Source organism: Trachypithecus francoisi, unplaced genomic scaffold (assembly GCF_009764315.1).
Source record: "Trachypithecus francoisi isolate TF-2019V2 unplaced genomic scaffold, Tfra_2.0 Lachesis_group19, whole genome shotgun sequence".
Classification (NCBI taxonomy): Eukaryota; Metazoa; Chordata; class Mammalia; order Primates; family Cercopithecidae; genus Trachypithecus; species Trachypithecus francoisi.
In genome coordinates, this window is record NW_022681464.1 from 45,593,368 (window position 1) to 45,610,684 (window position 17,317).

General features: G+C 43.4%; 1 protein-coding gene across 2 annotated transcripts in view; it reads right to left on the reverse strand.

Annotated features, from left to right (window-relative positions):
• Window positions 1-2,045, reverse strand: part of GNAL (G protein subunit alpha L) — a 212,357-nt gene extending 210,312 nt beyond the window's left edge. Inside the window, exon 1 of one of the 2 annotated variants that reach the window (XM_033178365.1) lies at window positions 1,101-2,045. In XM_033178365.1, coding sequence (XP_033034256.1) covers window positions 1,101-1,446 — 346 coding nt within the window. In that variant the 5' untranslated portion in view covers window positions 1,447-2,045. The remainder of the gene's footprint in view (window positions 1-1,100) is intronic. The other variant, XM_033178367.1, reaches the window with a different exon arrangement.
• Window positions 2,046-17,317: the final 15,272 nt, after the last annotated feature.

Here is a 17,317-nt window from a genome sequence, read left to right on the forward strand (position 1 = left end):
TTCAAAAACATTTCCCTTTGCTTTAGAAATTAGATATTTCATTCACCAGGATACAACAGCTAAGTTTATGTTGTTTTAAATTATTCATTCTTGCAGTGCAGTGGACAAGTCCTCTCAGACTCAATATTTATTGTCTTCTAGATCTTAAATGCAAGTTGCATTCATTTACAAGCAGGCATCTTGCTAAAATCATGGAATAGCTCCTTCTCCCATGTACAGCAGAGACCACAGACCTGAACGACTATTCTTCCTTACATCTCACAAAATTGCGATCAAAAGCCCAATTATTATTATTTCGTCTTAAAATTTAAAAGGCAACAAGTAGTATCAGGAAATCGTGATTTTTTTTTTTTTTCATTCTACGGTAGAGTGCATAGAACCATGTTTTCTGATTGTTGTAGGAACACACGTACTTGCTATAGGTAAGCTCTGAAAAATACTACTAGGAGAGCACGCATCTGGTTCCTTGAAAACGCTGGGACTCTGCGCCCGCCCTCCTGTCGCAGTTACACAGAGAGCACGCCGGGGCCGCCACCCTCTCGTGCGGCTGCTTCTCAAGCAAAACCTCCCAGAGCCGGGGTTGATCTTCTTCCCCAATAAACCCAAGTGCAGCTCAAGTTCTTTCTCAAAAGGCAGCAGGCCACACCCACCCACAACACTGTGAGTGGCATAAAAGCTTTGCGGTCAAGCTAAAAGGCCTTATAAACCTCCTTTCATCTGTGTTCTTAACACAAACCGCCAGCCTCCGGGTGCAGCAGGAAGTGAGACGCCAGGGTAGACATCCCGGGATCAGACCCTGCGGAAGGTCATCAGTCGAGCGGGGGCTTCCCGGAGAGGCTCACTAATGAGAGCGAGCGAGCGGCGGTAAAAGCTCAAGGCACTGGGAGGGGCAGAACCAGCCCCGAGTGTCCTCCCGGCCAGTCGGGGGAACCATTCCACCCGGTTGAAAACGCTCTGCAGCCTGTCCGCGCCCGCCGCCCGTCCGGGTCCAGTCCCGGGATTCAGGAGCCCCTCCCGCCGCCGCTCCCCGGCGCCCACCGACCCCGCGGGCCCGGCGCGCTGTCCCCGGGGCGTCAGCCGACCGCGCGGCCGGGACCTACCGAGCAGCAGGAGCCGGTGCGTCTGCTGCAGGTCGCGCTTCTGCTCGCGCAGCATGCGGTCGATGCCCCGGCTCACTTTCCTCGCCTCCTTGGCCGCCTCGCGCTCCTCGGCGCCCGGCTGCTCGGTGCGCTGCCGCTTCTCCTTCGGCTTGTCTGCTCTGGGCCGAGCGCATGCCGGGCTCCCGCCGCCGCCCCGAGGGAGCGAGGTCCGAGCCGCGTCCCTTGCGGCCGCCCGGACTGGGGCCGGGGCGGGCTGCGTGTCCTGCACCGGGGGCTCCGAGGCCGCGCAGGGGTCGTCCCCTGGGCCCCCGAAAAGCAGCGGCCGCAGACTGTAGCACAGACCCATGTGGGCGCGGCACGGCGGGGGCGGCGCGCGGAACTAGGGCGGGCTGGGCGCCGGGGGCGGCCTGGTTCCCGCGCCCAGTTCAGGCCGGCGCCCCTGCGGAGGGGCGAGAGGGGGCTACACCCGGACCCTGTTCAGCGCTGCCAGCCGCCAGCTGCGGGAAGGGGGTGCGGCAGGCCCGGGCCGAGGGCCACGGCCCCTCACTGCCCCAGAGGGCCATTTTGCATTTTCCGCTGGGTGCAGGGGGTGGCGGCCGCCTTGGCTGGAGATCACTTGATAACGCCCAGAGCTGGCCAAGCCGACGGGCCTCGGCGAGCCCGGCCCCGTTACCGTAAATGCCGCCGCCGGTCCAGCCCTCGCTACCGTAAATACAGCTGGCTTTCGTTACCGTAAATACTGCCGCCCAGGCTGGTCCCCGTTACCGTAAATACCGCCGCGTGGGCGAGTATTCTGTACCGTAAATAATGCCGACTGAGCCCGGCGCGCAGCTGCGGACAGTACCGCAGTGGCTGTGCAGTCAGCACCTGGAGCCGCACTTGTGGCAATTAGAAAACCAGGTGGCTTTAATCTTGGGTTACAGTAACTGAGGACGGAAAGCTGGGTGCAGGGATAGAGACCGTGGCTTTAAAGCCTTCAGTTTCCCCAATCCATTGCTTGCAGAGATCTCTGCACCTTGCCACTCCCTTTTCTGCTCATTATCTTACACACATGCCCGCACACTCTTTATCCCTACTTTAATACTACTATACCTTTGACCTCTACAAAATCTCCAATTCTGGAGTCTGGTCCACGACAACATTTTCAACAATTTCCACCCTTAAAAATGAAAACCGAGCACATATAATTGCCATGTACTATTTATATTTGCTGAAATGAGAATATGAGATTGTACACTGTATTTTCTTAATCCACAGTATATCGCAGAGAGGAGCAGATGCGCCTTCAGACTGGGTGCGCTCTCTCCAGGACGCTGAGAAACAAGCCCGCCAGAGGTCCCATATCTCCGGTTATTTCCCACTGAATGCACAGCATCTTGTAGAGCTGCTGCAACAGGTGAACATTTCAATGTAGCTTGTGAATCACCTGCTGTAAGATGTGTTCCTTGATTTCCGGGAAAATGACATGGAATATTATAACTAATAGTTAAATACATCTCTCATTAACACACCAGGTCAGGCTGTTTAATGGAACGCAGCATGCGGCACAGTGTGCACTGCACCCGTTGGCACTAGATGTGAATACTACATTGGATTACATTTTTTTCTTTTTGAGACAATCTGGCTCTGTCGCCCAGGCTGGAGTGCAGTGGTGCGATCACGGCTCACTGCAACCTCCGCCTCCCCGGTTCCGGTGGTTCTACTGCCTCAGCCTCCTAAGTAACTGGGACTACAGGCGCCCACCACCACTCCCAGCTAATTTTTCTTTTTCTTTTTTTTCTGTGCATTTTTAATAGAGACAATTTCACCATGTTGGCCAGGCTGGTCTCGAACTCCTGACCTCAAGGGATCCACCCACCTCGCCTCCCAAAGTGCTGGGATTACAGGCGTGAGCCACCGCGCCGGGTCTGCATTACATTTTTAAATCAAGAAGTTGGAGATCTGGCATTCACATTTCTTTTGGGGGTCCTGCTAATAACAAATGTGCATATATATACTACTTTTGACCTAACATTGTTCCCCAAATTTTGCTAAAATTATGGCATACTTTTAGATATTTGAGCAAAAGAAAGGATTATAGAAAATCTAACTTGGGAAAATAGAAAAAGTTACTAAATATCATTGTCATTTTCACTATTCATTCACTCATCCATCTGTCCATTTACCCATTCATCCATTTAATTCAGTGCCCGCAGTATGCTAGGCATCCTTGCTGGTGCTGGGTGAGGCAGACATGAGTCCTCATGGAGTTTATAGACTAGTGAGGTAGAAATATACTCAATCATAAAGACACAGGTACATATATTAATTATAAATTATGCTAATGCCATGAAGGGAAAAAACAGGATTCTCAGAGTGTAAGGGAAGGTCCTGTTTAAATCGGGGTGGGGAAGAGTAGTTTGAGAGGCAGGAAAGGCTTTTGAAGAAACTGAGACCCAAGAGACTTATAGCAATTGCTTTTCTGTTACAACTTATTAGCTAAACTTTATCAGTATCATACGAGGATAACATTTTGTTTGTATATTAAAGCCAGCTGAAAATGAAAACAAATATTTTATTTTATTTTATTTATTTTATTTTATTTTTTTTTTAAGACAGGATCTCTGTTACTCAGGCTGGAATGCAGTGGTGTGATCATAGCTCACTGCAATATAGAACTCTTGGGCTCAAGTAAGCCTCCTGCCTCAGCTTCCAGAATAGCCAGGATTACAGGTGTGCACCATCAGACCTGGCTAATTTTTTTAATTTTTATTTTTAGTAGAGACGAGGTTTCACTGTGTTGTCCAGGCTGATCTGAAACTCCTGGGCTCAAGGGATCCTTCCACCTTGGCCTCCCAAAGTGTTGGGATTACAGGTGTGAGCCACCACGCCAGGCCTAGAATGGATTTTTGTACTTAAGTACATCAGTTAAAATGTGGCCCCTCATTGAAAACCTAATAATTTCAAGACAGTGATAGCAGAACTTTAAACCATGTGTGTGGCCCTTGTATGAATATGCAGGTCACAGGCCCATGAAGCTAGCTGTACTTTCTGAGTTGAAATATCAGAGAATACAATTTGGAGCTGGGAGACAAACCAGACCATTAGCAGTGAAATCCTAGAAGGGAAGAAATTTCAGAGGTGTGAGCCCCACACATCTGTGTGTCAAATCTCCTCAAATCTTTGGCAGATCACTGAACAACAACGGATGGGGAGACCCCAGTGGCCTGACAAAATACTAGAAAACCTAAAAGAACAAAGATTTCAGTTGCTTCTCACTTCAGGGGAGACAGAGTTTGGAGTCTGAGTCAAGCCAAGTGAACTTTTTATAGTACATAACAAAAATCATTCATTAGAGAAATAAAACAGAACTCAAAATCTCTGCATCATTCATCATGTTCAGTGTCAAACAAAACACTAGACATGCACAGAAACAGGAAAATATGACCCACAAAGTGTGATGGAAATTGCCACCTAGGTGACTCAGCTGTAACAAATAGCAGACAAGGATTTTAAAGCAACTATTAAAAATATGTTCACCTATGTTAAAAAAGAAATACACATAATCAATGAGCAAATGGAGAATCTCAGCAGAGAAACGGAAGCATAACAAGAGATAAACGGAAATCCTGAAATGGAAAATTACTGTAACTAAAGTAAAAAGTCACTGGAGGTGCCTAACAGCAGACTGAAAACACAATAAATTGAGGAACTATAAAATGGATCAATAGAAATGATCCTATCTGAAAAACAGATGGAAGAAAAGCAGTGGAAGAAAAGCACACGGATCTTCAGAGACCTGTTAGTCAACATCATCTGGTGTAATATAAGTGCAGAGTCTTAGGAAGTGAGGAAAAAGAAAATTTTGGAAGACATAGAGGCTTCAGATTTCTGATACTTGGTAAAAGACTATGTATAAATCCAAGAAACCCAGTGAACCACAGGCAGGACCAATACATAGAAAATGAGACCTAAGGACATATAGTAAAACTGCTGAACTCCAAATATGAAGAGAAAATTATAAAAGCAGCTAAAGAAAAAAGAGACATTATGTGTAATAAACAACATATGAATAATGTTAGCTTCTTACCAGAAACATAAAGGCCAAAAGACACTAGAACAACAAAGGTGAACTGCTGAAAAACAACGATCAACCTAGAAATTTACATGCTGCAAAGTTATATTTCAATAATAAAGGTCAAAAAATAAGATTAAAAATCTCAAAGAAGTTGTCATCAGTTGACCCACACTATGAAAAATGATAAATGGAACCCTTTAAGGGGTATATGGCAAAAGATGGTATCAGATTAGGGGAAAAATAAAGATCAGCAGAAATGGTAAATATGTGGGTAAATATAGAGACCATATGTAGTCTTTCCTTTTTTTTTTTTTTTTTTTTGAGACAGAGTCTCGTTCTGTCGCCCAGGCTGGAGTGCAGTGGCACAATCTCAGCTTGCTGCAAGCTCCGCCTCCCAGGTTCACACCATGCTCCTGCCTCAGCCTCCCAAGCAGCTGGGACTACAGGTGCCCACCACCACGCCTGGCTAATTTTTTTGTATTTTTCAGTAGAGACAGGGTTTCACCGTGTTAGCCAGGATGGTCTCGATCTCCTGACCTCATGATTCGCCTGCCTCGGCCTCCCAAAGTGCTGGGATTACAGGTGTGAGCCACTGCACCCAGCCATATTCTTTCCTTTTAAACTTAAAAAGTCATATTCCTCTTCAAGAGAAAATGTTAGTGTTGTGGGCTGATGGTGTATATAGAAATATATGTGAAATATATGAAAATGTTGCAAAAGATGGGGGTAAAGGAATTATATTCTCACAAAATTCCAATATTTTATGTTAAATAGTATATTAACTGTAAGTCAATTGTGACAAATTACCCGTACAACTTTTTGCAGTGTTAGAAATAGTCTATAACTGCTTTGTCATATATAAGATAGCTGCTAGTCACACATATTCGTTGAACACTTGCAATGTGGGTTTTGTGACTAAGGAACTAAGTTTTAATTTTATATAATTTTAATTAGCTTAAATTTTAAATTTATAATAGCCACATTAGTTAGTAGGTGTCATTTGGTAAAATGCAGCCCTACAGCAACCACTAAAAAATAATGCAAAGTAGCATGTCTTAAAAGCCAGTAGGGAAAGACAACTGAAATACCAACAAGATTCAATTACACCCAAAGAAAGGAGGAGCAGAGGGAAACAAATGAACTGAAATGGAAACAAATATCAAAGTGGCAGATTTAAATTCAACTATAATTAAAAATAAATGGACTCACCACCACCACCCCCAAAATAAAGGACCAGAGAATGTCCGAGTGGATTAAAAAGAAAAGACCCAACTCAGTGCTGTTTATAAGGAACAAATCTTAAATACAGACACAAGTAGGTTATTAGTAAAAAGAATGAAAATATATGCCGTGGTGTTATGGACTGAATGTGTGTCTCTCAAATTCATATGTTGAAGTCCAACCCCCAGCGTGATGGTTTGTGGAGATGGAGCCTTTGGGAGGTAATTAGGGTTAGGTGAGGTCCTGCAGGCGGGGTCCCGTGATGGGATAAGTGCCCTTATAAGAAGAGACACCTGAGTGCTTGCTGACACTGTTCCTGCCATGTGAGGGCACAGTGAGGTGGCTATCTACTCACCAGGAAGAGGACCCCACCAGAGGACAGCCACCTGGCATTCTCATCTTGGACTGGCAGCTTCTAGAACTGAGGTAAAATAAACTGTTAAGTCACTCAGTCCATGATATTATGTTGTAGCACCATGAACTTACTAAGGTACATGCTGCACTGATTTCCTAGGGCTGTGGCCAGAAATTACTACAAGCTGAGAAGGTTAAAACAACAGAAATTCATTATCTCACAGTTCTAAGAGACCAGAAGGCAAAGTCGAGGTGTTGGCAAGGCCACACTCCCTCTGAGGGCTCTAGGGGAGGAACTTCTTGGCCTCTTTCAGCCTCTGGTGGCCCCTAGCACTTCTTGGCTTGTGGCAGCATCACTGCAATCTCTGCTTTGTCTTTGCGTGGCCTTCTTTCTTCTGTCCCTGTGTGTCCTTATAAGTTCAGTCTTACTGGATGTGGAGCTCATCCTAATCCAGTGTGATCTCATTTCCATCCTTAATTACAATCTGCAAATGCGATTTACAAATAAGGTCACATTCTATGGTTTCAGGTGGAAGTGAATTTAGGGGGAACACTATTTAACCCACTGCACGTGGAACCTTTAACTGTGAGAAACCTAGAGTGTCTATACTAACATCAAGCAAAATAGGCTGCAAGATAAAGAGGTTTATTGGGAATAGAGAGGACTAGTTCATCATGTCGAAAGGGGTCAGAACATCAGGAAGACATAACAAATAGGTGTATACAGCAATTCAAAATATCATGTCTGAAAGAACATAAGGGGGAAGCCAAGAATCCCCAGTCCTAGTTGGATCTTTTAACATGCTTGTCTCATTAGCAGAAAAACCGGAAGGGCTGAAGTATAAGCCACCTCTCATGAGCTGGTATTTATAGAACCCTACACCTAACAAGGACAAAATGCTCTTCCCAAGTTGATGTGGAATTTTCACCGAGATAGACCAGACCTCGGGCCAAAAGTAAGTCTCAACAAATTATAAAATACTGAACGTCTTCGAGCATGCTTGCTGGCCACAATGGGATTAAATGAGAATAACAGCAAAGTGTGTGAAAAGTCCCCGGATATTTGGAAATTAAACAATAAACTTCTAAATAGCCTGTGATTCTAGGAAGAAATAACAAGGAAATGAGAAGTATTTCAAACATAACGACAGTGAAAATGCCACATACCGAAGTGTGTGAGATGTAGCTAAAGCAGTTCTTAGCTGTAACATTCAGTGCTTTAATTGCTTACATTCAAAAGGAAGAAAGCCTTAAAATAATTGATTTTCATTTCCACCCTAAAAGTCTAGAAAAAGAAAAGAAATTAAACCCAAAATAAGAAGAAAGGAAATAATGAAGAGCAGAAATCAAAGAAAATGAAAACAAACCAGCAGGAAATGAGGAAAGCAAAATATTCTTCTTTGAAAAGTTTAATAAAATGAATAAATCTCTAACAAGAAAGAAACACAAATTACCAGTATAAGGTATAAAAGAGGGTAGAGTGTTATAGAGTCTCTATGTATCAAAGTCATAACCTGGGAAGATTATAAACAACTTTATGTCAACACATTTGATAACTTAGATGGAATGAACACATTATTTGAAAAATACAGTTTACCAAAACCAGTACAAGAAAAAAACCAGAAAACCTGAATGGTGGTATATATAGTAAAGAAATCAGGGTTGCTTTAAAAGTGCACGCACAGAGAAAACTCCAGGTAGAGATGATTTCACTGATTACTTCTATACAACATTTAAGGCAGAAGTATTGCCTGTCTTATGCAAACTCTTTCAGAATACAGAGGAGGAAAAAGAAACACTCTGTGACTTAAGGCCAATACAGTATTAACACAAAAACTTGACAAAATACAAATTCAGAAAATTTTAGGTCAAGATGGTTCATTAACACAGATGCAAAAAAATCTTTAAAATATGATTAAATCCAGCAATGTAGAAAAATAGTATGTTATAACCAAGTGGGATTTATCCCTGTAGTGCCAAGTTAATTTCATGTTTAATAGTTAATCAGTGCAATTCACCACATTACTATGTTAACAAAAAATGGCATAATGACTTCAATAGATGCAGAAAAAGCATTTGAAAAAAATCCATATCAATTTATGAAAAAAACTCCAAATCTTAGAAAAAACTATAAACAGGAATAAACTTCTGATATTGAGACAGTCACTAAAATCCTGCAGCTAACATCATTAATTAATAGTGAAATGCTGAAAACTTCCTGACGTTGGTAGCAAGGCAAGGATGTCTGTTCTCATCACTTTTCTTTTTTTTTCAGACAAGGTCTCCTGACCTTCAGACAAGGTCTCCATCCAGGCTGGAGCGCTGTGGTATGATCATAGCCCACTATAACCTCTAATGTCAGGGGATCGGGGCTCAAGTGATCCTCTTGCCACAGCCTCCTGGGTAGCTAGGACTACGGGTGCACACCACCATGCCGGCTAATTAAATTTCTCTCTCTCTCTCTCTCTCAAACATGTACTTATCTCTTAACCCAGCAATTCCACTCCTAGGTATTTATCCAAAAGAAATGTAAATATGTGTTCACAGAAAGACTTGTAGAAGAAAACATTGCAGCTTTATTCCCAGCAGCCCCCAAACTAGAAATAACACATACACACACACCCATTAGCAGGACAAGGATTAAGGAAATTGTGGGATTTTCATATTGTGGAATACTACACCACAATGAGAAGAAACAAACGACTAATACATTTCACAATGTAAATACATCTCAGATGTTATATACTCAGTATAACAAATGTTATACTGAGTAAAAAAGCCAACACAAAAGAGTACATACTCCACTTATATGCAGTTCTGGAATAGAATTAATTCAAGTTGAAAAGAAGTTATAACAATGGTTACCTCTGGTGCGTGGTACTGAATGAAAAGTGCTATGAATGAACTTTGGGGGAGATGAAAAATGTTCACTATTTGACACAGATGCGGGTTACTCTGATTTATCTATTTTCTCAAACTGTACAGCTAAGATGTGTGCATTGCAGTATCTGTAAATTTTACCTAAAACAACTAAACTTTAGTGGGCTGTGGGAAGTGGGTAGAGTTAGGGATACGAATAGCAGAATGTTTAAAGTTGTCCACGGTGAGTGATGAATGCATTTGGGTTCATTAAATTATCCTATTTTTGTTTGAAAATTTCCACAATAGAACATTTAAAAATCATGAAGTATAAAAAATTTAGTATATTATGCAACATTATGGTAACAAAGAATGTTGAAATTTGAGTGGCATAGAAAATATTTGTGAGAAATGAAAGAAGGCACTTTAATTAATTAACTATTTATTTATTTGTTTTGAGACTGAGTTTTGCTCTTGTTGCCTGGGCTGGAGTGCAGTGGTGCGATCTCTGCTCACTGCAACCTCTGCCTTCCAGGTTCAAATGATTCTTCTGCCTCAGCCTCCCGAGTAGCTAGGATTACAGGCGCCCACCACGATGCCTGGCTAATTTTGCATTTTTAGTAGAGATGAGGTTTCTCCATATTGGTCAGGCTGGTGTCGAACTCCCGACCTCAGGTAATCCGCTCACTTCAGCCTCCCAAAGTGCTGGGATTACAGGCATGAGCCACCACGCCCAGCCATTGTTTTGTTTTGTTTTTAGAGATAGGGTTTTGCTCTGCTGCCCAGGCTGAAATGTAGTGGCTCAAGCATAGCTCACCGCAGCCTTGAACTCCTGGCCTCAAGCCATCCTTCCCCCTCGGCCTTCCAAAGCGCTGGGATTACAGGCATAAGCCACCATGCCCAGCCCTCCAAAAGGAACTTTAAAACAGAACATTTTGAAAAGAAATGTATTGATGTGTAGAAAGTCACTGAAAAACTGCATTCTAAAGTATAAGCAGAGTTGTGTCTTAGCAGTGGGATTATAGGTAATTCTTGCATACAGTGACTTCTAATTCAAGCCACAGACAGTGTAGACGTTGGCTTATTCCATGTCTCCATCCGTGCAGAGGAAGGCACTGAGGTGAACCCAAGACCCGGGAGGGATATATTCACTTCTTCCCATGGTTCAGGTAGCTGAGGGATTCTGAGGCATGAGTCAATACTCAGGGAGTGTGCACCGCAGTTTCCCGAGACTTCAGACAGAAAAACAAGTACATCTCTCTCTAAAAAGTACATATTTCATGTAGATTCATTTAATACTGTCTTGTGTGTATGTTTCATAATGATCATGATATGTTAATGAGTACAGTTGACAAGGAAAAATACACACGTTACGATTTGGGACTGAAATCTTTTCTGATTGAGTGAGCAAAACAACCTGAGGACACTGATTTGGAGAATAGTTGAGCGGTGCTTGAAGAGCCCCCTGGGAAGGCACTTTGAGAAGGCGTTTCCATCTGGGAAATGGGTGAGGCCCTGCTGGGCCCCTGGAGGGGGTCTTTTGTCTGATGAGTTGAGAATGCATCTGGTTCTCTTTGTGGGTTAATGGACAGAGACTGATTGACCTCAGCCAGAATGCTTCTCAGAGCCATGGCCAGATTGTCGTCATGAGGGCTGTCCCCAACCCGACCCAGGTGCAAGTGGACATGGAGGTATCATTTACCCTAAAATCATCTAAATTCAAGATGATTTAGATCTAAGTTCAAGAGCTTTCCATCTTGAAGGCAGTTTTGATGCACATTTAAAACTTTGAATATACACATGGTACTACATTGTGTATACATGCCACATTTTATCTATCCACTCATTCACTGATGGACTCTGGTTTCCATAACCTGGCTACTGTGAGTAGTGCTGCAGTGAACATGGGAGTGTAGACAGCTCTTCAACACACAGATTGCAATTCCTCTGCGTACATGCCCAGTAGAGGGATTGCTGGAACATATGGTGGTTCTATTTTTAGTTTTTTGAGGAAACTCCATACTGTACTGTACTGTATGTTTAAAAATTGCTAAGAGTAGATTCTTTTTTCTTTTGTGACTTACATGGACCACAAAATCAAGAATAGCAAAGGTGATGTCTCACGACATCCCTTGTCCCAACACCAGAGCAAGAGACAATACCAGAACATCAGAGGCAGGTGACAATGCAACATGAGTGGTGCAGTTCCCGTGGCCAAGGAGTTAATTTCATGCTGTCACTAACAGTGTCATAGTCTACAGCTAGACCCTACGGGAGAAGGCAAGCCCCAATTCTTCAGACTGCATCAGGACTCAGGAGGAGGAGATGCAAACTCTCTCAGAGATAGTTTCTGTGAGATAGAAGGTAGGTGAGAAATGGCCTGAGAGCAGCTCCTCATAACACTCCAGGAGAGTCACAGGGCATCCTACATCAGTATAAGAGCAGCTGTGGCTAAGCCTTCCTTATGTGGCATGAAAGTAGATTCTTAAATGTTTTCACCACAAAAAAACTAGTAAGTATAGGAGGTGATGTATATGTTAATTAGCTTGACTTAATCATTCTACAATGTAAACAAAAATCAAAACATCACATTGTACCCTGTAAATACATAAATTAGTGCCAGTTAAAGTAAAATTTTAAAAATAGAATGTAATCAATTTGGCCGGGTGCGGTGGCTCAAGCCTGTAATCCCAGCACTTTGGGAGGCCGAGACGGGCGGATCACGAGGTCAGGAGATCGAGACCATCCTGGCTAACATGGTGAAACCCCGTCTCTACTAAAAAATACAAAAAACTAGCCAGGCGAGGTGGCGGGCGCCTGTAGTCCCAGCTACTTGGGAGGCTGAGGCAGGAGAATGGCGTAAACCTGGGAGGCGGAGCTTGCAGTGAGCTGAGATCCGGCCACTGCACTCTAGCCTGGGTGACAGAGCGAGACTCCGTCTCAAAAAAAAAAAAAGAATGTAATCAATTTAATTCTAATTGTAAAGCCGCTAATATTTCTTGTGCAAAATATCTTTATGTTCTAGTGTAATACCCCATATAGTTCCCTTGTGGACATGTACATAAGATTCTTGATTTTTTTTTTCTACTCAGATTGCCAGAAAAACACCAATAAGAAAACTAAAAACAACCACCCAAATGCTACACCTCCAATAAGAAGGAACTCAGGAAATAAAGGAGAACTTAATAACTATGTGTTCCTTTAATGATTGGTAAAATATTGTAAAAAATGAAATTTACACGAGACATTTTCAGGTAATTTCGTTTATCTAATCCAAGATTATCATGGTGAATTGCTCAGGGAGATACTTTAGCACAGTACTCAGAAAATTAGGTATTAAATGAATTACTAGGAAATTTAACTGCATAAACAGTGAACTGTGAATATTTTTTAAGTATCATGGGTGTGATGAAAATAATTATTTAACAACTGAAACAGAGAAGCAGCATTTGGACAAGCTGATGAAGCCTGAGGCATCTCACAATTTTCAGATCTCTTGGCTCCCATTCTGGTCACTTTGCATCTCACACCAGCTTCCTGCTGTGAGCGCCCAATGTCATGACTCATGCTACACCTGGTGGGCTGCTGAATAAACTATGGGCATGTATGTGTTTGGAAGGGTGTGTGTGTGTGTGTGGTGTGTGTGTGTGTGTGTGTGACTACTCACTGGTGTATTTCTAGTGCCTAGAACATTGCCCCAGCACACACTAGGTACTCAGTAGATACCAGTGCTTATCAGCTATAGTGCTGTGTCTGACACATCATCTCTCAGAAACTTCTCTTTTTGTTTAGTTTTATTTTCCTCAAAGTTATAGACATATCATTTAAAGTCAAATTATTCTCTAATGGGTATGAGAAACTAGCTTTCCTCTGCCAGTCTTTCCATCCATTTCTTACTCTCAGGAAGCAACCAATTTCAACTTTCTTAGCTCTTCTTTTTTAAGAAAAGTATCTTATTCTTCTGATTTCCATGTTGACATTCCTACATCTTGATCATTCCATTTCAGGCATAATCTTTGGGCCTCCCATTAGGGAACATGGGAATTCAGCTCCCGTTATCACCTCTTGCTCACCCTCCATGCCAAACCCGACCCTTCCCATCACACTCCCTTGTCATGCCCTCTTAGAAATCCCAAGCGAGTGTCACTGAAACTTAGTTAGATCACCATTTGGTATTTATTATGACTAGTTAAATCACATTTACCAGTCAGTCAGTTAGTAAAACAGAATCGCTTTTCCACTTCTACATGCTTTTACGTTTCCTCTGAGTAAGTAATCCCTTTTGTCTATACTGGTTTTCTATGTTCTTATTACTAATTCCACTCCACATTCTGCCCCCCTCCCTCCACCAGCATAAGAATCTCCTCTGATCACATTCCAACACATTTGCATGATCAATTTTGTCTTCTTTCAGAAGTGGCTCTCGGTTTCCGTCTGCTCCCACCTGGATGGGTGGTGCCCTCCGTCTGTTAGCTTGTTGGAAATTGTTGGGGCTCTCTCTTCACGAGGAAATGGCCTCAGCCTAGATATTTTCACTCCATTTCCATCTTTTTTTTCCTATTTTATCACATGGTTGAAAACACAAAAATTTATTACATAACACTTCATCATTAGACATACGTTATTTTTGTTATTCATTCTGATGTTTTCCTTAGCAAATGTTGCTAGAAGCAGTATTATTGGTCTAAATGAATTAATTTAAAAAAACGGACTTTGTTTTTTAGGGAAGTTTTAAGTCCATAGTGAAACCGAGCAGAAGGTACAGAGAGTTTGCACACACCCCACCCCACACGCGCAAAGCCTCCCTCCCTGTTAGCATCCCTGGCTAAGTGGTGCATTTTTCACCACTGATGAGCCTACATTGACACACCATTATCACCCAGATTCTGTGGTTTATATTAGGGTTCATTCTTGGTGTTGTACATTCTATGAGCTTGAGCACAATTTTTTTTTTTTTCCGATGGAGTCTTGGTCTGTCGCCCAGGCTGGAGTACAGTGATGTGATCTCGGCTCACTGCAACCTCTGCCTCCCAGGTTCAAGCGATTCTCCTGCCTCAGCCCCTCTAGTAGCTGGGATTGCACGCATGTGCTACCACACTCAGCTAATTTTTGTATTTTTAGTAGAGATGGGGTTTCACCATGTTGGTCAGGCTGGTTTCGAACTCCTGACCTCAAGTAATCCGCCTGCCTGGGCCTCCCAAAATGCTGGGATTATAGGCATGAGCCACCGCACTTGGTCCTGGGCATGAACAAATTTATAATGACACGCATCCATCATTAAAGTATCATACAGAATAGTTTCACTGCCCTAAAAGTCCTCCTTGACTTGCCTATCACCCCCTCCCCCAATCCCTGGCAACCACTGATCCTTTACTATCTCCACAGGTTTGCCTTTTTCAGAAGGTCATAGAATTGGTTCCATACAGTGTGTGGCCTTTTCAGAGTGACTTCTTTCATTCAACAATATGCATTTAAAGTTCCCCCATGTCTTTTCATGGTTTGATAGCTCATTTCTTTTAGAGCTGAGTAATATTCCATTATTTGGATGTACCACAGTTTGCCATTCACCTATGAAGGGCATCTGGATTGCTTCCATATTTTGGCAATTATGAATAAAGTTGCTGTAAACATTGTGTGAGGGTTCGCGTGTAGACATGGCTTTCCAGCTCATTTTGGTAAATACCAAGAAGAGCCATTGCTGAGTGTGGTGTCACTCTTGTGTTAGAGAGGATCCTCTATTTTCTGCTGCTGTGGATTTCTCTTTCTTTACTCCTGCTTTGTAAAAGACACACATGTTGGTGACCCCAGGTTTCCATCTGTAGTCCTCATTTCTTCCCCTGGGTTCCAGGCTCCTATACTTAATTGACATCTCCTTTTGGGTGTTTAATGGGCATCTTGTTTTAACCTGTGCAAAGTGGATTCATACTCCCTCCACCAACTCAATTCCATTTCCTCTCTTCCCCGACTCAGAGAAGGATGCCACGGCCCATCCAGGGCTCAAGCCAAACAACTGGGAGGCATCCTTTCTCTTTCTCTTGCTCCACGTTAACTCAGTGATCAAGTCCTGTCACTTCCACCTTCAGTCTGCATCTCACATACTTCCAGTGCTGTCTCCATTCCCTCAACCCTCGTTCAAATGGCTACCTCGTTGCACTTGATTTTCTGTAGGAACTTGATCCAAATGATTTCCCTGCTTCCAGTACAAAGTGGCTTCAGTAATCTTATAAAAATATAAATACAATGATGTCACTCTACATCTTCTAAACCTTCATTTCCCTTTGCAGTTGGAATGATAGCCCTGCCTCCTCTCCCTGGACTGCTCACCCTGCAGCTCTGGTTCTACCCCTCTCTGATTCATGCCACTCTGCCACTATCCTTGTAAAATGTCTCTGTCGCTCTCTCAGGCTTTCTTTCTTTTCCTTAAATACCAGGTCGGTTTCTGCCTCTGTGCCTTTGCAATTGCCCTTTTCTCTGCCTGGAATGCTTTCCCAAGCAGTAAGTGACTTTTTAGCATGGCTGAAACTCTTGAACAGGGAACAGGAACTAAACCCAAGCTCATTGGAGGTAGGAAGCTTGTTTTTCTAATTCACTGTAAACCCGAGTGTCTAGCAGTGAATGAATGAAAGTTATTTTAATCATAGTCTCCCAAAGGAAGAAGTGACTGGGCAAAGTGCTGAGAAGAGAGAGCTGAGAAGCATTCACAAGGAAAGTGGGGCGTCCCCCACCCTATCTGGCCACCCATCCCCAGAGCAGATGCTCCAAGTGTGGGGAAGGAGAGGAAGAAGGCGACATGCCCTGCTTCCTGGGTGCACCCCCAGCACTGCAGCAAGACCCAGAGGGAAAAGTCTCCGAGCTCTTGCTGCAGTTTGAAAACAGAGTCACTGACAGCCCATGTGTCTTGGAAGTAGCAGACAGCGCCATCAGACCTGTGGGGCCATGTGGTCACGCATGAGGAAAGACCCTGGGGACAGGGGACTCGAAGTGGACCGTCACCACAGCCAGCACCACGGCTCACAGCAGCTTAGACAAATTCTCAGGGAGGGGCTGGCGAGGGAAGGTGCCATGCTATGGCGGGCTCCCCGGGCTTGCGAGGGCCTGGCATGTGCAACCTTTTCTACGCCACCCTGCCCCAGTGCAGGGACATCGTATTTGTAGCTTGGGATTGGCCACAGGTGGGAGTATTTATATCATGAAAATTAGGAAATATTAGAAATAAGGACGTTTTCTTTTCTCCTCTTTTCCTCCCTGGAGATCCTGGCTTGCCAGCATCCCACTGGGAACAGACCTGTAATTGGCTGAGCAGTTCATTCAGTGTGGGGGAGGTGAGGTCTCTAAATCTAAATGGAGTTACAGGAAAGTACATTTTATTCTTCGCATGCATAAAAAAATTTTAGTTTTTTTCATCCTGTAAATAGTTTTAGGTGGCTTCTCTCAGAAGCACACCAGAGACAGAGTCTTAGGTGCAAATGATATGTTAAGGAAGTTCCCCCGGGAGAAATCAGAGAGTAGGTGATGCCAGCTGGGAAGGAGCCATGCCAGGATGCTGATACAAGTGCTGTGTCAGCCGCGGCGTGCAGGGGCCATTGAAAATAATATGCTGAGAATAGATGGGGCTCAAGGACAGTATCTCTAGCTAGTTGCACTTTCAATGAACTCCAGTAGTCAAGGATACTATCTCTAGTTGAGCTTTTAATGAACTCTAGTAGGCGCCAAGAAGGCAGACAAA